General features: G+C 42.8%; 1 protein-coding gene across 3 annotated transcripts in view; it reads right to left on the reverse strand.

Annotated features, from left to right (window-relative positions):
• The window catches only part of LOC104477830 (maltase-glucoamylase-like), a 39,152-nt gene that overhangs the window by 16,938 nt on the left and 1,034 nt on the right, over positions 1–21,180 (reverse strand). Inside the window, exons 2-22 of one of the 3 annotated variants that reach the window (XM_086771726.1) lie at positions 20,605–20,728; positions 19,541–19,614; positions 17,498–17,618; positions 16,710–16,819; positions 14,301–14,452; positions 13,273–13,444; positions 12,164–12,263; positions 11,303–11,415; positions 10,688–10,813; positions 10,200–10,331; positions 9,873–9,992; positions 9,111–9,224; positions 8,152–8,236; positions 7,576–7,693; positions 7,075–7,246; positions 6,057–6,173; positions 4,253–4,407; positions 3,746–3,830; positions 3,076–3,132; positions 1,155–1,279; positions 489–577 (exon numbers count right to left, since the gene is read on the reverse strand). In XM_086771726.1, the coding sequence (XP_086627852.1) occupies positions 489–577; positions 1,155–1,279; positions 3,076–3,132; positions 3,746–3,830; positions 4,253–4,407; positions 6,057–6,173; positions 7,075–7,246; positions 7,576–7,693; positions 8,152–8,236; positions 9,111–9,224; positions 9,873–9,992; positions 10,200–10,331; positions 10,688–10,813; positions 11,303–11,415; positions 12,164–12,263; positions 13,273–13,444; positions 14,301–14,452; positions 16,710–16,819; positions 17,498–17,618; positions 19,541–19,614; positions 20,605–20,728 (2,461 nt within the window). Of the gene's footprint in view, positions 1–488; positions 578–1,154; positions 1,280–3,075; positions 3,133–3,745; positions 3,831–4,252; positions 4,408–6,056; positions 6,174–7,074; positions 7,247–7,575; positions 7,694–8,151; positions 8,237–9,110; positions 9,225–9,872; positions 9,993–10,199; positions 10,332–10,687; positions 10,814–11,302; positions 11,416–12,163; positions 12,295–13,272; positions 13,445–14,300; positions 14,453–16,709; positions 16,820–17,497; positions 17,619–19,540; positions 19,615–20,604; positions 20,729–21,180 lie in introns of those variants that run through there. The other 2 variants (XM_086771724.1, XM_086771725.1) reach the window with 2 other exon arrangements.

Here is a 21,180-nt window from a genome sequence, read left to right on the forward strand (position 1 = left end):
CCGGACGCCTAACTGAATCCTCAGGAATATTTTAGGAAATTCAAAATTCTTCCTTTTAAAAAAAAAAAATAAATTAAAAAAATCTTCATTTCAAGATTAAAATTTTTTTAAAAATCACAGTATTTTTGTTGGCCAGGGTCTTGCGTTGCTCCGGAATTGCCTCTGCTTTTCTTAGACACGGAAAATAAATGAATTGTGACAGCACAGTGTAAGAACTGGGAAAATCTTTAAATTTTACGTAGGTAAGAGTATTGTGAAAGCTGAACAAGAAATAAAAAAAAAAAAATAAAGAAGATCGCCTTTTTCCACTTGATGGTGAAAAAGTAGTAATAGCTTGTTAGATATTTAAAGGGTTTTTTTTAATTAAATATTTAAATTTATTAAACTACTTTTTACTCTTCCTTCCAGGAAATCAGTTCCAAATCCGCAGTTTTTTTAGTAATTTTTTTTTTGGTGGCTGTCACCACGAAGAGTCGAGAGAGGCTCACCTGTCGACTCCCCGTCGTCCCAGAACAAATCCCCGACCGCTTCGTTGTTGTCGTCCAGCGCGACAATAAGTCCCATGGGATTCTTACGGCTGCGGGGAAAAAAAAAAACCCCAAATCAACAAAAACCAACACAATTCCAGATTTATGACAAAATCCCGGCAATTTTTGACGGTAATTTTAAGAGCGGAGCGTTCAACGGGGTTTCGAAATTTGAGAATTAATTTGCATCAGCTGTCCAAATTTTTTGCGTTCAACGGTTTTCACGCAAGGGGATAAAATCCACAGCAGGACCAAACTGCTACACACACACACAAAAAAAACCCCAAAAACCAAACAAAACAAAAAAAAACCCCCCACACCATCGGGTCAATCGTTAAATATATTTTGTCACTGGTTGTGGCTGTGAGCGGCAACGGACGGTTATTCCCAAATTTCAAGGGGAAACGTTAAATATTGATAATAATATTACAAATATTGCTACTCGTAATGAAATATTGTGATATAATAACGCCACACTAATCATAAAATTATTAATAAAAAGTATTGACGACGACGATGAGACTAGGAGGGTTTTTTTTCCGCAAGCCAAGGGCCTGGCGCCCCTTCTTGAAACCGCGTTTCCCGCCGATTTACTGAAGGAAACGGCGATTGATTCGGTGGCGTTACCTTGCCGCCGTCGTGTCGGCCGGCCGCTGGAAGGGGAAGACGTAGCCTCCTCGGAGGTGCAGCCCCATTTTGTCGGCGGGAAGGTACATCTCCGTCCACTGCCTCCTCAGCCAGATCCTGGCGCCCTAAGGAACGGGGATGAAAAGGAGGAGTAGGTTGTGGTAAGTCCTTAAATCCTGAGTTTTTCTTAATCCTCCCTTCCTTCCCCTTTTCCCCCTCCATTCCCCCTTTTTCCCCCCTCCATTCCCCCTTTTCCCCCCTCCATTCCCCTTTTTCCCCCTCCATTCCCCCTTTTTTCCCCCTCCATTCCCCTTTTTTCCCCCTCCATTCCCCCTTTTCCCCCTCCATTCCCCCTTTTCCCCCCTCCATTCCCCCTTTTTCCCCCTCCATTCCCCCTTTTCCCCCCTCCATTCCCCCTTTTCCCCCTCCATTCCCCCTTTTTTCCCCTCCATTCCCCCTTTTCCCCCTCCATTCCCCCTTTTCCCCCCTCCATTCCCCCTTTTCCCCCCTCCATTCCCCCTTTTCCCCCTCCATTCCCCCTTTTCCCCCTCCATTCCCCCTTTTCCCCCTCCATTCCCCCTTTTCCCCCTTCCATTCCCCCTTTTCCCCCTTCCATTCCCCCTTTTCCCCCCTCCATTCCCCCTTTCCCCCCTCCATTCCCCCTTTTCCCCCCTCCATTCCCCCTTTCCCCCCTCCATTCCCCCTTTTCCCCCCTCCATTCCCCCTTTTCCCCTCCATTCCCCCTTTTCCCCCTCCATTCCCCCTTTTCCCCCCTCCATTCCCCCTTTTCCCCCTCCATTCCCCCTTTTCCCCCCTCCATTCCCCCCTCCATTCCCCCCTCCATTCCCCTTTTTCCCCCTCCATTCCCCCTTTTCCCCCTCCATTCCCCCTTTTTCCCCCTCCATTCCCCCTTTTTCCCCCCTCCATTCCCCCTTTTCCCCCTCCATTCCCCCTTTCCCCCTCCATTCCCCCTTTTCCCCCTCCATTCCCCCTTTTCCCCCCTCCATTCCCCCTTTCCCCCCTCCATTCCCCCTTTTCCCCCCTCCATTCCCCCTTTCCCCCCTCCATTCCCCCTTTTCCCCCTCCATTCCCCCTTTTCCCCCTCCATTCCCCCTTTTTCCCCCTCCATTCCCCCTTTTTCCCCCTCCATTCCCCCTTTTCCCCCTCCATTCCCCCTTTTTCCCCCTCCATTCCCCCTTTTCCCCCTCCATTCCCCCTTTTCCCCTCCATTCCCCCTTTTCCCCCTCCATTCCCCCTTTTTCCCCCTCCATTCCCCCTTTTCCCCCCTCCATTCCCCCTTTTCCCCCCTCCATTCCCCCTTTTCCCCCTCCATTCCCCCTTTTTCCCCCTCCATTCCCCTTTTCCCCCCTCCATTCCCCCTTTTTCCCCCTCCATTCCCCCTTTTCCCCCCTCCATTCCCCCTTTTCCCCCTCCATTCCCCCTTTTTCCCCCCTCCATTCCCCTTTTTCCCCCTCCATTCCCCTTTTTCCCCCCTCCATTCCCCCTTTTCCCCCTCCATTCCCCCTTCCCCCCCAATTCTCCCTTTTCACCCCCTCCATTCCCCCCTTTTCCTCCCCAGTTTTCCCATTTCCCCCCCCCGATTTCCCTGTCAGAGGTTCCAGCCCCGCCAACGTCGGCATTGCCGCCAACGCTGACGGGAAGTCAAACCCCCCCCTGCAGACCACAGCGCTCCAGATCCCAAAATTTAACTCCCCGTTAATTAATTTCGCCTTATTCTTCCCCTTTATGACCTCAGCGTCTTTATTTCCCCACCGCGAGCAAGTCCCGCTCGAGGCGCTGAACCGAGGCGCCTCCCTTTTCCGGGGAAATTTTCCCAAATTGGGGAAATTGTTTTCCAGAATGGAGATGAGCTCAGCTATTCCTACCCCCTCCCAGCGCCCCGATTTTCCGACGCCCTTACCGAGTCGTAGTCGTACCAGACGGCGTCGGGGAGGTACGCCTGGATGACCTCCACCCCCTGCAACGGGAACACAGCGATGAAAACACGTTAAAAATTTCCAATAATAAGTAAAAAATTTCCAAAACCACAATAAATTTGTCGACGAGAAAACTAACAATATTTCTCCGCATTTTTTATCGTTTTCTCCCATGGTTTTCTACGACGACAGTCAAAAAAATCAATAATCCAAGCAGAATTCCAGCAAATTTTCTCTCAAAAGAGAGAAATTCACCATTTTTAACCCAAAATCACAACGCCGCACACGCGAGCATCGTCAAATCGTCTAAATTTTACTTTTTCACGTTGGCTTTTTCGGATCTGAACGTTTTGTCCCGCTATATGTGGTGCGAGAATTCTTTCCGTACAAGATTTTGTGACCAGAAACGCAATTTTCTGGATTTTTTTTTTTTTCCCCGCGATAAATCAGAGGTGAAGTGAAACCCAGTGAGAAAGAAGCAGCCGACTGAACGAAACGAAAAACGCAGGGGTGACGCAAATTTCCATGCAATTAATACGCCAAAATTTTAAATTTAAACAGAAAATTTGAATTTAAGGAGAATTTTTTTTTTTTTTTTTTAAATTTTGTCGTTTTCGCATTGAATTTCTCACAAAGCATCAAAGCGAGACGCACCGGATCAAGCACAGGCGTAACGAGGAGGCCGGGGCCCCACAAGAACTGCTTATCCACACTCCACGTCGCTTCCTCGGAATAAAACCTAAACGAATCAGAAATCGGCGGCATTAATTACACTTGCTAATTAATTAACGCGTTAATTGATTTAAACCTCATTTTTTAAGGTTGTCTAGAATCGCTGCGGGGAAGCATCACACGGCACCGCCTCCGGAGTATTTTTAGTGGAGGCAATTTGAGGTTAAAAAGGCAAATTCACAGCTTATTAATTTCGTATTAATTAATTATGCAAATGTATAATCGCGTCTAGTCTTAACGTCGTTCTGTTCAAGAAAATAAAGGTGAGAAAATTTAAATTTTCAAGACTAAATCGTGGTGGAGGATAATTTCATCGGCCGCCGACGAGACTGCGTAGCCGGCGCCACCACCGGCGCGCGTGCGGAAATTAGAGACGGCCTTTAACGACTCTCCTCGTTAGTCCCTAACGGCGTTGCGGGAGCCGCTTACTCGTGGAGGAGCGGCCGCGCCACGGTGTCGCCGCGGGTGTGCGCGCGGTAGAAGAGCGTGTAGAGGTGGGGCAGCAGCGCGTAGCGGATGCGCAGGTAGTGCTTCGAGGAGCTCACCAGCACGGAGTCGGCCCCGAACACCGCCGGGTCCTGCGGCTGGGAACATTTCGATCCTTTCCAGTTTATTTTCATTTTCTTGATCATTTTCTTTCCAATTTATCATTTTCTTTCCCTTTCCCTTCCATTTTATTTATCAATCTATCTCAAATCTATCATTTCCCCTTTCCCCCTTTCCATTTCCCATTTCCCCCTTTCCATTTCCCATTTCCCCCTTTCCCCCTTTCCATTTCCCTTTCCCCCTTTCCATTTCCCTTTCCCCTTCCCTTTCCCCCTTTCCCTCTCCCCATTTCCTCCTTTCCCCTCTCCCCATTTCCTCCTTTCCCCTCTCCCCCTTTCCCCCTTTCCCTCTCCCCATTTCCTCCTTTCCCCTCTCCCCATTTCCTCCTTTCCCCTCTCCCCATTTCCCCCTTTCCCTCTCCCCATTTCCCCCTTTCCCTCTCCCCATTTCCTCCTTTCCCCTCTCCCCATTTCCTCCTTTCCCCTCTCCCCATTTCCTCCTTTCCCCTCTCCCCATTTCCCCCTTTCCCCTCTCCCCATTTCCCCCTTCCCCCTCTCCCCATTTCCTCCTTCCCCCTCTCCCCATTTCCTCCTTCCCCCTCTCCCCCTTTCCTCCTTCCCCCTCTCCCCCTTTCCTCCTTCCCCCTCTCCCCCTTTCCTCCTTCCCCCTCTCCCCCTTTCCTCCTTCCCCCTCTCCCCCTTTCCTCCTTTCCCCTCTCCCCCTTTCCTCCTTTCCCCTCTCCCCTTTCCTCCTTCCCCCTCTCCCCATTTCCTCCTTCCCCCTCTCCCCATTTCCTCCTTCCCCCTCTCCCCATTTCCTCCTTTCCCCTCTCCCCATTTCCCCCTTCCCCCTCTCCCCATTTCCCCCTTCCCCCTCTCCCCATTTCCTCCTTTCCCCTCTCCCCATTTCCTCCTTTCCCCTCTCCCCATTTCCCCCTTCCCCCTCTCCCCATTTCCTCCTTTCCCCTCTCCCCATTTCCTCCTTTCCCCTCTCCCCATTTCCTCCTTCCCCCTCTCCCCATTTCCTCCTTCCCCCTCTCCCCATTTCCTCCTTTCCCCTCTCCCCATTTCCTCCTTCCCCTTCTCCATTTCCTCCTTTCCCCTCTCCCCATTTCCTCCTTTCCCCTCTCCCCATTTCCTCCTTTCCCCTCTCCCCATTTCCTCCTTTCCCCTTCTCCATTTCCTCATTTCCCCTTTCCCCATTTCCCCCTTTCCCCATTTCCCCTTTCCCCATTTCCCCTTTCCCCATTTCCCCTTTTCCCTTTCCATTTCCCCTTTTCCCTTTCCATTTCCCCCTTTCCCCATTTCCCCTTCCCCCTTTCCCCATTTCCCCCTTTCCCTTTCCCCCTTTCCCCTTTCCCCATTTCCCTTTCCATTTCCCCTTTTCCCTTTCCATTTCCCCCTTTCCCTTTCCCCTTTCCCCATTTCCCCCTTTCCCTTTCCCCATTTCCCTTTCCATTTCCCCTTTTCCCTTTCCATTTCCCCTTTTCCCTTTCCATTTCCCCTTTTCCCTTTCCCCCTTTCCCCATTTCCCCTTCCCCGCGCCTGTAATCAACCCTGCCGAAGCTCAGCCCCCGAGCGCCAGGATTCCCAATCGCAGACGAGTTTTTGTTTTAACGTCACGATCAGCAAGAGCGAGGCGATCGGCGGAAGCGAGTTCCGAGTTCCGGCGGGGGGCCGCCGCTCACCGCGCATTTCTCCGTGTTGTGGTTCCTGGAGAAGGGGTAGAACGCTCCCACCTGCATCCAGCGCCTGCACAGTTCTTCCGTCACGTCCTCGAAGAAACCGCAAATGTCCGCTCCCACCTTCAAATTCAGACGGAACGCGGCGTTCGTACGCCACAAAAACCCTCCAACATGCAGATTTTTATTTTTTTTTTCCCCAATTAACCCCTAATTGCTAACGAGGGTAAGAGTCACCCAAATCTCTCCTCCAGACCTAAATTTGCCCGTTTCGTTTTCCTCTGGTTGAACCTCAGAATTCCCAAAATTCCTGAGATTTTTTTTTTTTTTTTTTGCCGGGTGAATACAGATTTTTCTGGATTTTTTTTTCTGGGTTTTTCCCCCTTCAAATTAATTTTACAGCCCGCCACCTACGCACACGGAGTTAGAATAATTAAACCAGAGGTCGTACAGAACAATTAAGCTGATGACAAGCTAACGCCGCCCGTCGATCTCCTTCTCCTGGAGATTCCTCTTCCTGTTCGGTGCTGACACGCAGCCAAAAGCGACAGAAATTCAGATTTTTGAAAAGGATCGGGGGCATTTCGTGAAGAAATTGAAAGAGCTTCATGTCAATCGCTTAATTAATAATAAACAACACAGGCGTGGGGGTGGAAATGGAGAAAATTAAGTATTTGATAACCGAATAGCCGCGTATTTGAGAAGCGATGGAGGAAACCGGCCTAAAAGATCAATTGTTTCTGGGGGAAAATGTTTAAATCAGACTCCTGAAGGGGATTAATTGATAGGGGAATTAAAATGTATTAACTTATTCATTCATTGTATCACTTGATTGATTTATTATATTTTGATTTATACGATTTTATAGAATTTAACGCATTTATTTATAAATATTTTCTATATAATGACTTAACAGAAACATTCGTTGATGCATTTGATTATATTTATGCAGGCATCCTTACGTATTATATTATTATTAATAATTATCATCAATTATTAGGACAATCTACCCGGATCTACGTACGTAAGGGATTCCAAAGAGCCCGAATTCCAACATCCCAGGTATCGCCCACTTCAGGTGATCCCAGGTCGCCGCGTTATCGCCCAGCCAGTGCCCGGCGTATTTTCCCGATCCCGCAAAAGTCGACCTCGAGAGAAGAAAGCTGCGTTTTCCGGGAAACAGCCTTTCAATGGCTCTGAAAGGGGGGGAAAAAAAAAAAAAAAAGTTGGAATTGGGCAAAATAAGGGTTTTTTTTAAAGTTTTTTCCTGCCAAATAATAAAGTTCGGCGCTCCTTTCAGCTTCCTCTACGCGTCGCGGCGGAAATCCAACACGAGGACGTTTTGATTTCAATTTTATTTCATTTTGATTCAGAATTCGATTCGGATTTTTAAAAAATGTAATTCCGAACGCCGCGGTTGAGACAGCGAAGCGGCGTTCCCAAGGGAACGAAACCGCTCGGTTTCTCTAAGCGGAGGTCGCCCGCCCTTTTTTTTTTCCGCCAAAATACGGAGAGGGATTCTCACCGTTGCGTGGAGAGGGTCATGGAGTACCCAAAAAGGCTGTGGACGTCGTACTGCCGCCCCCACTTCTGCACCGCGTCCATGCAGAGCGTCTTGGAGAACAGGAGCCTGTCGACGACGTCTGCACGAGAAATGTTCAGAAGTACATTTCAATTTTTTTAATTTTTTTTTTTTTTTATTTAATTAAGGGGAAAAAAAAAACATTTCCGTTCTTTCCCTTCACGCACGCTGATGACATTTCAGCTTTTTCGCACTTTGGCGTTTGCACAACGCTACCAGGGATTGGCAGATTCATTCATCTTCGCTTTAACGACGAATTTTCTGTCTCCCGAATTCCCGTATCTCACGGCAATCAGCGTAGAAAGAGCAAAATAATTCCCTAATGGCTGCTAAGACGTGCGCAAGCAGCTCGGCTAGCAGGATGGGATTTAACAGCCTGGCGCTACGTAAAATTTTTAATTTAATTATTTTTTCAAATTTCTGACTTGCTAAAGAATTTTAATATTTTAGCCAATAAGAGAATAATTCCATTTTTTTTCTTTTTTTTTTTTGCTCCGCAGCTAAAGACACGGGACTTACGGGGCGTGAAAGGAGGAAAGTTTAAGTCGTTCTGCTTGCAGCCGTTGCTTGAGCCGGGAACAAAGCTGGCCACTTCGTTCATGTCCTGAAAAAAAAAATTTAAAAAAAAAAAAAAATTGCAAATTGGGATTTTACAGATTTACAAAATAATTAAAGAAAAAAAAAAAAAGCATCTTTCTCAGTGTCAAAAAGATGATTTTAAGCGGAGATGGTGGTGTGCTATGCGAACTGGAGAAATCGAGGGCTGTAACTCTTCCCAAATCCTGCTTTATTAAAAAAAAATTAAAAATTTTTTGTACTGGTCTGTGAAAAACGACTTTATTGAGTTAAAACACAAAATCCTACAAAAGGTGTTGATCTTTTCTCTAGAGGGAAAACAATTTCTCTCAACATTTTTTTGGCTTGTTTTTGCAAAACGCTGAAGTTGCGGAAAAGGGCGCTAAAATTGCGGAAAAAGGGCGCTAAAATTGCAGAAAAAGGGCGCTAAAATTGCAGAAAAAGGGCGCTAAAATTGCAGAAAAAGGGCACTAAAATTGCAGAAAAAGGGCGCTAAAATTGCGGAAAAAGGGCGCTAAAATTGCAGAAAAAGGGCGCTAAAATTGCAGAAAAAGGGCGCTAAAATTGCGGAAAAAGGGGGCTAAAATTGCGGAAAAAGGGGGCTAAAATTGCGGAAAAAGGGGGCTAAAATTGCAGAAAAAGGGGGCTAAAATTGCAGAAAAAGGGCGCTAAAATTGCGGGAAAAGGGCGCTAAAATTGCAGAAAAAGGGCGCTAAAATTGCAGAAAAAGGGCGCTAAAATTGCAGAAAAAGGGCGCTAAAATTGCGGGAAAAGGGGGCTAAAATTGCAGAAAAAGGGCGCTAAAATTGCGGGAAAAGGGGGCTAAAATTGCGGAAAAAGGGCGCTAAAATTGCAGAAAAAGGGCGCTAAAATTGCGGGAAAAGGGCGCTAAAATTACTTACAATCCAGATGCCGTCGTAGGGCACTTGGTTGTAAAATATTTGGCACTCCTCCACCCACCAGTCGGTGCAGGCGGGGTTGGTGAAGTCTGGGAAGACGGTTCTCCCTGGCCACACCTACGATAAAAAAAAAAAAAAAAAAAAAGAAATAATTTAATTAAACTGTTGAAAGATCGAAATCCTCGGGTTTCCTTCAGATTTAGGCGAATTGCTCTCTCGGAGAAATATTTGGGTGTAAAACCTCAGGATTTTTTGCAGGACGGCGTTGGTACCGCGATCGAGAGGAGGTTTTTGAGTTCGAAATGGCAAGAGATCGTTATTAAATAATACGAATTGTCATTATTAACATGATTTATCACTGTTAATTAATATTCAATGCGTTTTTATTAACTATACGCTCAGAAGGAGGCAACCTCTTTCTGAAAAAAGCAGAAGAGGACTCAAAGAAAATGAATTTCTGAGTTCCACGCCCCAAATTCACTCTGAAAGTCAAAATTATTTGTAAGTCCCGCAGATTTTCCAAAAAGCGGCTGGATTAGTAAACTGATTATAACGATCTTGTCAAAGGAATTCCTCGCTGGTAACCACGGAAAGCAAACGGACATTGGCCGCTCGTGCTCCCAACCCTTCAAAAATCGATTTTTTTCAAACGGAAAAGCGAGCAAAACGTAAAGAAAACTGATGAAAACCCAGGAAATACTGTGAAATATCGAGAGAAGGAGTAAATCGGAAGCCCAAACTCCCGCCTTGGAAGGGTTTAATTACCTCTCCGACTAACGGCGTGATTCCGTCCGACTCGTTAACCCAAACGTTCTTGCTCTGCCCCCTCTCGTAGGCTTCGTAGGGGGAGCCGTCGCTGAGAGCCTCTGTGCCGATGGCGGCGTCCTAAAAAAAAAAAAAAAAAAAAAGGGGAAAAACGCCGAAAAGTGAGCGGTTTCCTCCGCTAACTCCGGTTTTCTGCACCGGTTACAAAGAGCCCGGCAACAGCACGGCAAGATTTTGTGTAAAAATATAGATTTAAAAATTAAATCTATAAAAAAACCATATATATTTGTAATTATACTCTTAAAAAATAAATATTTAAGCGCTTACCAGTATGATGATGTATTTTTGCCCGTAGTTATGCATGTAAGCTCGAAAACTGGGGAGGTCTTTGAATTTCACCTTGTCGTAAGTGAAATCTTTCCTCCCGTCCATGTAGTCGATATCCGTGTACTGGACGTCCTGGGAGAAAACGCGACGTCAGACGCGATGCCGAAGGTTAAAAATTCCCAGAAAAGAAGCCGGATGTCGGCACTAAAGCGTTTTTTTTTTTTTTTTTAAATCGTTATCCAGCACTAAATGGGGGAAATAAATCAGCTCTTTAATTTTTCCAGGGTTTCGTGAATTTGCACGCTGGGGTTCGCCGCATCGGTTCGCGGATTAAGCAAAAAAAAAACGTGCGTAAAGTGGAAATAAATACATTGAGCAGAAAATTTTAAACAGTTTTACATGGAAAATTGCACAGCCACCGAAAGCGGCTGTAGCTAAAAGAGAAAAAAATATTAAAAAAAATTAAAAAGACGACATTTTTGACTCACGTAAGGGAGCCCGATGGCTCTGTTCCGCTCCACAACAGCCTTCACCTCGTCGAGGGAGCCGTAATCGTAGCGGCTGAGCTGGAATCCCAGACTCCAGTAGGACGGCAACGCCGGCAACCCTATGAACTGGGAATTCAACCCAAAATAACGAGCGTTGGCGGGGCCGATCCCCTAAGTTCTCTGATTCTCCCTCAAATCAGACATTCAACCTCAAGTACCATAAAGCGTATTAAGAAATAAATTTAATGCTGTTCTAAAATTTACATATCCTTAAGAAGTCATTGAAAGAGGTAAAAAAAAAAAAAAAAACAACGATTGCCGGTGCACCGCGGCGCGCAGACGGCCGCGCCAGGAAACTTCCGGCACACGCGCGCAGATGGATTTTGCGATCTGAGCAAAATCAGCGCTTACGTTTCGCCCTTAACCCCGCGTAAGCCTAGGCAGGAATTCCCGGTGACGAACCGGGATTAATAAAGTAGGGAAGAGACGTGGAAACAGAACAGGGGGAAAGAAAATGTAAAAAAAATAATAAAATTAATTAAAAATCTGCCGTTTGTCGCGCTTTTGAGTGTCTCCAAGGAGGGAGGATCCACGGACCGGGCATCCCCAACACACCTTCACGTACTCCTGCACCACTTGCTCGGGGGTGTCGCCCAGGAAGACGTAAAAATCAAGAATCCCCCCAATTGTTCTGTAGGTGACGGCCGGCGCCGGCTGCAGGGCGAATTCTGCGAGTAGAAAAAAAAAAAACCCGCACAGAATCAGTTTACCTAAACCTCAAATCACTGCGATGCCAATATGAAAGATATTAAAATCCTTTAGGAGAAAATATAAAAAAAAAAAAACCTCAAGGAAACTCAAAAACGTTATTGGAGCTTGCAACGCAAGTGGAATTCTTTCAGGTTTTGGGTTTTTTTCCCCCTAAAAATATCATTTTTTACATTCCTTTCCAGCCCAGAAAGAGATCTCCAAGACACAACTTCTTATTAAATTTTAAATTTTCAGTCTCAAGGCGCTGAAATATTTCCATTCAGCATCCAAATCCGTACACCTAATTGGTAAATTTAGTATAAATTCATATTTATAGGAAATCAGTACAAATTTCAGCTCAGATTTTAACGTCTTTGTACTGAAACGCCCCCGAACGTGAACAAAAGATGCTCACAAGGCGCACGGCACCGCTCTCGCGATACAAACTGAACGCTGCTTGCATAGCAAAATAAATTCTTGAAATAAAAATGTCTGTGGTCACAGATTTTAAGAAAACCTTCAAAATCTGACACTACCACGTTTGGTTTCTTTTAAATCTACAAAGCTCAGCAGGATCGCAGTGTAATAACCCTGCGGATTAAGTAAAAAATGGGGTTTTAGGGTTTTTTTTTTGTTTGTTTAGTTGTTTTTTTTTAAATTCTTAGAGCTACATTCTTACACACGACACATAACAATATATTAAATTTTTTTTTTCGCAATCCTTACCCATGGCGTTGCTATTCATCAAGAAAACCCCGAGGGAGGCTCCGGTGTTGTCTTCCAAGCACAAGAAGAATGTCTGAACGCCGTATAAGTTATCCATGTTCTTAAAGGAAAATAATTAATCTCCTCATTATCTCAATTAATGGAAAAAAAAAAAATTAAATCGCTGTAGTTGTAAACAAGCTGGTTTAGCGACTCAAATAAAATTAAAGCGTAAAAATAATCTTATTATTCCTTTTCCTATAATCTGTGTTACTTTTCTTGCTCCCTGGGATTGATTACACACCAGAAATTTAAGTTTTTTATTGGTTTGGGGGTTTTTTCTTTTTTTTCTTTTTATTTTTATCAACATTACCTTGTCAAGCGCTTGCCCACTCTACCAAATATTGCCTTTTTCTCTACAAATTAGCACAGCAATCGTGTTTGGCTGTCTATTTCCCCCAAAGTATCTCAAAAAAAAAAAAAAAAAGTATGCCGCAATCCAAGTCAGAAAAAGCAAAAAACGAGTATAAATACCAGCAATTGATTTAAAATCAGAAATTTTGCAAGCTAACGCAGCGAGAGAGCAATATTCATTAAAATTTGTGTTAAAAACACGCAAATCCAGAATAAAACACCTCATCGCAGACGGAAGAACGCACTTTTATACATTTTGAGAAGTGGACGGCCTAGAAATCACCTTGGAAAAAAGGCAGAAAATGTAGAAATAAAAAAAAAAAAAAGTGGAAGATTTATTTTGCTTCATAAACTACAGCTCCTAAGAGCAACTTTGCATTATTTCTTAAGATACGACGCCACGGAATGCAAAAATGCTGTATCTACCAATAATTTTGCATATGGCAGTGCACGGGCAGGAAAAAAAAATAAAGTTAATGTTCAAATATTAACGTTCATCAGCTGATCTGCAGCAAAACCCAACGGATTTGATCCTAATATTTCCAAGAAGCTATTCCAACGGGAACTGTGTTCACTGGTATCTCGCATTTTGCGACACCCGGTAAGTTTTTACGGAAAAAAAAAAAAAATTTGGTGGCTGTTTTTAACGCACCGACAATGCTGGGTTATGGAATTTAGCCGGAAAGAGGGAAAACGCGGTAAAAATCGGTGCTTACGCCGGAAGGGGCCGTGTCCCTGCTGAACATGGGCCAGGTTTTCCAGTTGACGTCGTGCTGGTATCGCTTGTGCACGTGCTCGCCCACCCCGTAGATGTTGGCGCTGGGGAGTTTGATGGAGAGCTGCAAAAACTGCTCGGCGTACAGCAGCGGGCCGATGGCGGTATCGAACCTGGCGAAACGACAAAGTTTTTTGCCTTAAAATCGTTACGCTGAAGGTTGGATCCCTTAGTTTCGCTAAATTTCCCCCCAAAATCCAAGTAGTTATTTAAAAAAGCTCTTGCATCACGTGCCGCTGGTAGTTTTGTCGTGTAATTTGGCCAAAACCAGTCATGTTGCAGTAAAACTACCGGGTGTTTTTAATAATAATTTATTAATTGTGAATTTTTTTTTCATTAAAAACATAAAATACAACTTTGTTTTTCCTCTCCAGTTAAATAAAAGCCTAAGGGAAAAAAAATAATCAAGCAAGCAATCTTCTAGAGCACCATTTCAAACAGGTCCCAACATTATTTTTTTTCCAAATTAAATAAAAACCTAAGGAAAATTTAAGCAAATTCTTCTAGAGCGCTGTTTCAAACAAGTTCCCATTTCTTTTTCCCAAATTAAATAAAACCTAAGGAAAACTTCAGCAATCTTCTAGAGCCCTGTTTCAAACAGGTTCCAATTTTTTTTTTTTTCAAATTAAAAGAAAGTCCAAGGAAAATTTAAGCATTTAAATTAAAAGTTAAGCACTCGTCTAGAGTGCTATTTCAAAATCCTAATTAAACAAACCCGAAGAGTTTAATTAATCCGACTCCTGCTAGTGGTCAGCTAAGTGACCACTTTTAAATTGATTTAATAAATATTTACTCCTGAATATTTTCCACTTTCAACAGGCCTCAGCACAAGGCTGTTCGCCCAGCTTTATTTCTTTAGGTTTGGTTGTTTTTTTTTTTTTTAGAAAACAGAGATTAAAATCCTTCAGTGGCACAATTCATCGCTTCTCAATGGGATTAAAAAAGAAAAAAAGTTCAAAATTTACTCACAAAACTTTTCCATTGCTCACTCTGGTCACCTTGATGCCAAAGGGATTTTGTTGAATGTCAACTTTATATTTTAAGTCGGAGGCTGCTGGCCCGCTGAAGGGTCCCACGTGCTCATGGGGGACTTCGAATCTTTGCGTTTTAGGATCGGTGATCTACACAGGTTCAAAGAGAAAAATAAGAAATTCTTCACAATCGGCTCAGGTTCTCTTCACATCTCAGCTCCACCTCTTGCAGCCGGGCCGGGCCGAGTCGGGCCGAGACGGCCGCCCGGCGGGAGGCCAGAGGGTGAGGCCTGCAAGGCCCCCAAGGCTCGTGCCTCCCCCTCTCTGCCCCTGCTCCAGCTTCTTCACATCTTTTCTTTTTTATTTATTTTTTTAAATTTTTCTCCTTAAATACATTATCAGGGAACATTGTGCTATCAATTGGCTTGGCCCTGGCCAGCAGTGGGTCCGCCCTAGGCCTGGCCAACTCCACCAGACAAAGGGGAAACTTCTAGAAGCTTCTTACAGAAGACTAAATTACCACTAAATAAAATCAGAAACCCCTCACCTGTGTGAATTATGTATTTAAGAATTATAATTAAAATACACACACACATCAACAAACAAACAAACAAAAGAGGAAGTCCCCACACCAAAATTAAAATAATATTCTCACTGCAGCAAAGGAATTTGCACACAATTCACCAGCTGTCCCTTCACCGCAGGTAGAATATAAATTCTTAATAATAATAATAATAATAATAATAATAATAATAATAATAATTTTGTTCTTTCATAGAGTTCTGTACGTGCTTTGCCTGTTACTAGTCCCAATTAATATCCTTATCCCAAATTCCTCGAGCCGGGGGGAAGAAGAGGGTGCAGAGGGAAGGAAGGAAACAAAAAAAAAAAAAAAAAAAAAAGAGCGGGAAGGAGCCCAAAAAAGAGCGGGAAAAAGCCCCCCCCGCCCCAAAAAGAGCGGGAAGAAGCCAAAAAGAGCAGGAAGAAGCCCAAAAAGAGCGGGAAGGACACCCCCCCCCAAAAAAAAAAAAAAAAAAGAGCGGGAAGGAGCCCAAAAAGAGCGGGAAAAAGCCCCCCCCCCCCCCCCGCCCCAAAAAGAGCGGGAAGGAGCCCAAAAAGAGCGGGAAGGAGCCCAAAAAGAGCGGGAAGGAGCCCAAAAAGAGCGGGAAGGAGCCCCCCCCGCCCCAAAAAGAGCGGGAAGGAGCCCAAAAGAAAAGAGCGGGAAGGAGCCCAAAAGAGCGGGAAGAACACCCCCCAAAAAAAAAGAGCGGGAAGGAGCCCAAAAGAGCGGGAAGAACACCCCCCAAAAAAAAAGAGCGGGAAGGAGCCCAAAAGAGCGGGAAGGAGCCCAAAAAGAGCGGGAAGGAGCCCAAAAAGAGCGGGAAGGAGCCCAAAAAGAGCGGGAAAAAGCCCCCCCCGCCCCAAAAAGAGCGGGAAGGAGCCCAAAAGAAAAGAGCGGGAAGGAGCCCAAAAGAGCGGGAAGAACACCCCCCAAAAAAAAAGAGCGGGAAGGAGCCCAAAAGAGCGGGAAGAACACCCCCAAAAAAAAAGAGCGGGAAGGAGCCCAAAAAGAGCGGGAAGGAGCCCAAAAAGAGCGGGAAGGAGCCCAAAAAGAGCGGGAAGGACACCCCCCCCCCAAAAAAAAAAAAAAAGAGCAGGAAGGAGCCCAAAAAGAGCGGGAAAAAGCCCCCCCCCGCCCCAAAAAGAGCGGGAAGGAGCCCAAAAGAAAAGAGCGGGAAGGAGCCCAAAAGAGCGGGAAGAACACACCCCCCCCCCCCCCCAAAAAAAAAGAGCGGGAAGGAGCCCAAAAAGAGCGGGAAGGAGCCCAAAAAGAGCGGGAAGGACACCCCCCCCACAAAAAAAAAAAAAAAAAAGGAGCGGGAAGAAGCCAAAAAGAGCGGGAAGGAGCCCCCCAAAAAGAGCGGGAAGAAGCCCCCCAAAAAGAGCGGGAAGGAGCCCCCCAAAAAGAGCGGGCACATTTTAAAAAATTTTAAAACCAAAGCCCCACAAAACAACTAAAACTAAAAAAACCCCAAACAACAGAAGCCCTGTCCAGTCCCTGCCACCCCTGGCCGCTGGCGCATTGTTACAGGCCACGCACCGAGTTTTCCGTAAAACAGAAAGCATTTGGGAAGCGCTGAAGTTTTCCACCAAAACAACCGGGAGGGAGACGGAAACGAACGTATTTGGCCCAAAACTGTTTTCCGATGAAGAGCGAGGTGAGGAATGAAAATAAGATAAAACCTAATATTTCAAAAGGTGTTTGGTTTTTTGGAAGTACGCGGGTGTATTTCGGTGGCAGTCACGGGGCGAGAAAGGGAAATAATTTGCTTTTCTAACCCCGCGGCACCTCCCGCGCGCACGAGCTGGGCCCAAAACCTCGTCAAAAACAGAGCGAAAAATTCACCTTGAAGCGGAAGCGGCTCTGCGTCTGGTACTGCGCCGAGAGGAGCACGGTGCCGACGTCGTTCCCGAAAAGCGAAGGCGAGGAGAGTCGGGTCAGCGTAGCTTGGAACCCTGGGGAGGTGGCATGAAGTGTGATTAAACGCAATAAAAAATAAAATAAAGTAAGAAAAAGTAAAATGAAAAATAAGTAAAATAAAAGTTAAAAAGTAAAAAAATAAAATGTAACTTAAGAAATAAAGTTTTAAAAAGTTTTTAAAATTTAAAATTTAAATTTTTTTTTAATTTTAAAAATTTTTAAAAGTAAAAAATAAAAGAATAACGAGATAAAGTAAAAAAATAACGAGATAAAGTAAAAAAATAACGAGATAAAGTAAAAAAATAACGAGATAAAGTAAAAAAAGCAAAATGAAAGTCAATAATTAAAATAAAAGTTAAAAAAGTAAAAAAGGTAAAAAATAAAATAAGACCTAAAGCAAAAAATAAAAATAAAATTAAAGTTTAAAAAGTAATATAAAATAAAAGTTAAAAAGAAAAGTAAAAAAGTAAAAACAAGTAAACTAATAAATAAAAGTGAAACAACATAAGGCAAATACAAAAAGTAAAATTAAAAATATAAAGTAAAGAATTAAAAGAAAATAAAATAAAGTTAAATTTTGAAAAAAAAGTGGAATAGAAAAGTAAAATAAAATTAAATGCAACAGAATGGAGTCAAACGCAACCCAGTCAATGAATTCCACTGAACCGGAGGCGCGCGTGCACCCCGTTCGGGGAGCGGTGGCGCCAGCTCACCCTCTGCAGTCGGGCGCAGCTCCCCGTCCACTCGGTACCCGTGGCCCGAGGAGAAAAAGCACCAGGGCACGCTGGTGTCGCTCTGGGGGCTCCAGCAGCAGCCGCGGAGGGCGCAGAGGCTCTGCTCCAAAAGAGGGGATTTTGATACAAATTAATTTTTTAATATTTAGCCCCGACATTTTTGTTTCATGTCAGAGGTGACGCCAAAGCCTGGTTGGTTAATATTCCCTTTCTCCCGCTTTCGAAGCGTCCTGTTCCATTCTCCAACGATCTGCTCCTCTTTCTAGACCACAGACTATTTAAATTTGAAAATTTAAAATAAAAAAATTTAAATCTGAAAATTTAAAATTTGAAAATTTAAAATAAAAAAATTTTAAATTCTACTTTAAATAGTCTTCCTGACTATCAGTGATTTTGTATTTCCAGGGAGCATCAAGTGGGTATATACAACTACTTATTTATTTTTATACACCTATTAAAAACTTTTACAATATATTTGTTTTAGAGTTGCATCATTCACGTCCAGCACTGAGAAAAGGGCAGAGTCCACCCCAAATTTTTTTATATGCTTATATATTAAAATTATATACATAATATACATAATTTTTAAATATAAAATCATATTATGATATAGTTCATATAATAATATATATAGTTTATTTCTTTTTATTTTCTTTATATACGTACTCATCACTATAAAAATACTCAAAAAGTGAGATACAGCTAAAAAAAATTTTAAAGTATAGAAATTTTAGAGTCTCTATCTTTCATGCCCAGCACCGAGGAAGTAGCAGAGGCCTCCTGAAAAAAACATTTACAGATAATTTATACGTATTTATAAAATATATATTTTATTTCATATTATTCCACACAAGATTAAATTTCCTATTTCATGATTTTCAAATACAAACATTCATATCCATACGAAATTTTAAATTTCATGAGTTTCAAATATGAACATACTCATATGAAATGCCAAATTTTATGTGAATTTCAAACATTCATATTCACACGAAATTCCAAATTTCGTACAAATTTCAAATATGAACATTCATATTCATACGGAATTTCAAATTTCATATCGTACCACATACATGGCGCATAGCGCGTATAAAACTTTTACAGCGTTTACTTTTTATCGTTTATATCTTTCACGCCCAGGTTGGAGAAAGGAGCAGAGTCCACCCGAAAATAAATTATTGGCCCTATTATAAAAATTATCGCTTGGGATAAACAAACATGGCCCCAACCCCCCCTGGGCCATAAAAACCGCCCCAGAGATAGCGATGCGAAACCAGCCCGGGCTCGTTCAGCGATAACGCGGCCACGCCTCGTCAAACTTTGCTCTCGTTGGCGGCCAGCGGCTAATGAAGACCAGCGACGCGCGTGGTTAATAAAGAAATATTTTGGGTAATTCTCGTTACACGGCCTCGTTTGCCGCCTTTTATATATATATTTTGCACAAACGGGAAAATTAAGATTTCCGATCAGTTAAACGAGCTTACGCGTCATTTAAATTAATTATAATTTTCCCAATGAGCCTTTCTTAATTAACGGTAAAAAAAAGACAGCAAATTGCCTTTTAAATTCATTATTTTTGAAATAAATTCAGTAATTCTGGAAAAATCAAGGCTTCATGAGGGAAATCAGATTTTCCCCTCGTTCACTACTTGAATATAATTATTTTATTAAATAAATAATATTTTATTTATTAAATAATATTAAATTATTACATTAACGTTAAAGCAGAAATTAATATTTAATGTTAGTCACTTGGTAGGGCGCAGTTGGCCCTGATTAATTAATGAACGATTAAAACGATCCGCAAGGCTGCTCCAACTAAGAGGACTCTGAAATAATTCACCTCATTTTACGTCCCCAAAAAAATATTCAGGAATTTGTCGACTGAAAAACAGTTAAAAAATCTGCTCTGGTACAAGCAAAGTAGATTTTTTTTGTTATTAAATAAAAATAATTAATCCTGTAGGTGTTACGCTCTAAAAATTAAATTTTTTTTTTTGCTTTTTTCTTGTGTTTTCAGACCTTGGTGGCAATTTGGTCCGGGATGCAGTCGATGCGCTCGGCCGTTCCCACGCTCGGGCAGTTCGGGGAAAATTCTGTGAGGCAAAGAAACAAAGGGTTCAATCTCAAGAATTTAAATAACGAAATTAATAAAAATAACAATTTATACTCTTAATTAATAGGAGTAATAATAATTTAATGTCCTTTTAATGATTTTCCCCAAGTCATTTCTCATTGTCTCAAACGGCTCCGACCACGGACGTCGCTTTTGACAAACCTCAACTACCGCCAACGCCCTCGTTTCGCAAAATTCTGGGCAACTGCTCCAGAGAAAGACAAAAAAAAATTCATTTTTCCAGATTTAAACATAAACCAAGCAATTTCTGATGCACTGAAACAGCAAAAATATTACAGATTTTTATGGTTATCGGGTTTTTTTTCTGAATAACTGGACTTTGTCACCCTCTGTCTTTTTTTTTTAATGTAAAAATATTGAAAATTAAACAATTTGAAAATTTAAAAAAGGAAATTGGGGTTTAGAGGGGACGAAATTTGCCTTTCATCACGCGTCATCCCATTTATTTCCGCAGCTCAGCGCCGTTCCTGACACCGGCACGTGACTCCGGTTCGCCTTTGGTTAACGGTAAAACCGGAGTAAGGCCAAGAACCCCAATAAATCCTGAAAAATGCAGAATTATTCTAATTTCTTCTCATTTTTGGGGATTTGGGGATTTTCCACATTTCTGAACGCCCCAAGCCGACTGGGGGTTAAAATAATCCCCATCTGATCCTGGGGGCAGTGTCCAATTTCTGCAGATTATAAAATATATAATTGAAATAGGGAAAAAATAAAATTTAAATAATTATTTTTATGAATTTATAAAACAAAAATTATAAAAATATAAAAATAATTCTAAATTCCACCTGTATTTTACAGAATTTACTACATATTTAAGTATTACACGTAAATACCTTTCACTATATCCCATTTTTTATATATAGATAGAAAACTTTACGTTATCAAATATCCAAAAATTTCAAGACGGGGATTTTTTTCCGCCTCAGCGGCAGAAATCCGCGCTTACGGGCGCTTTTGGACGCGGTTTCCCTCGTCGCCAAAATCCCGATGAGGACGCAGGCCACGGCCACCACCAGGCAGAAGAGGACGCCGCACACGATTTCCAATTTGCTGAATTTCTTTTTTTCCATCTGCGGCGGGTAAGGGAAGCAAAAACATCGATTTTGGAAAAATCTAGAAATTATTTCCGTCTTAAATCCTATCCGCTCGAGAATTCTCATATTCAGAATCATTAATAAAAATTAATATGTCGTTATTTATCACCGAGAGATTTATTTTCCTCTCCGTAAACTCCTTTCAAATATGCCCCAAGCCAAAATTGTCACCGAATTCTAATTATCGAGACTTTTTTTTCCATTTTACTGAAATTTCAGAACTAAACCTGAACCGATCTGCGCATTTTTTTTGCAAATTTTTTTTTTTTTTAAGAAAATCTCCTATTGTATGAAAGGAAATATTCATCTGCTTTAAAATAAAATTTAAAAATTTAAAAAATAAAGCCTTAAGCCTGTTGCAGCTCTTCACCTCTCATCCCTAAGCCGTTCCCCTCCCAAAAAAAAATTGAAAAAAATAAAACAAAATT

This window comes from Chlamydotis macqueenii, unplaced genomic scaffold (genome assembly GCF_036417535.1).
Source record: "Chlamydotis macqueenii isolate bChlMac1 unplaced genomic scaffold, bChlMac1.mat HAP1_SCAFFOLD_4, whole genome shotgun sequence".
Lineage (NCBI taxonomy): Eukaryota > Metazoa > Chordata > Aves > Otidiformes > Otididae > Chlamydotis > Chlamydotis macqueenii.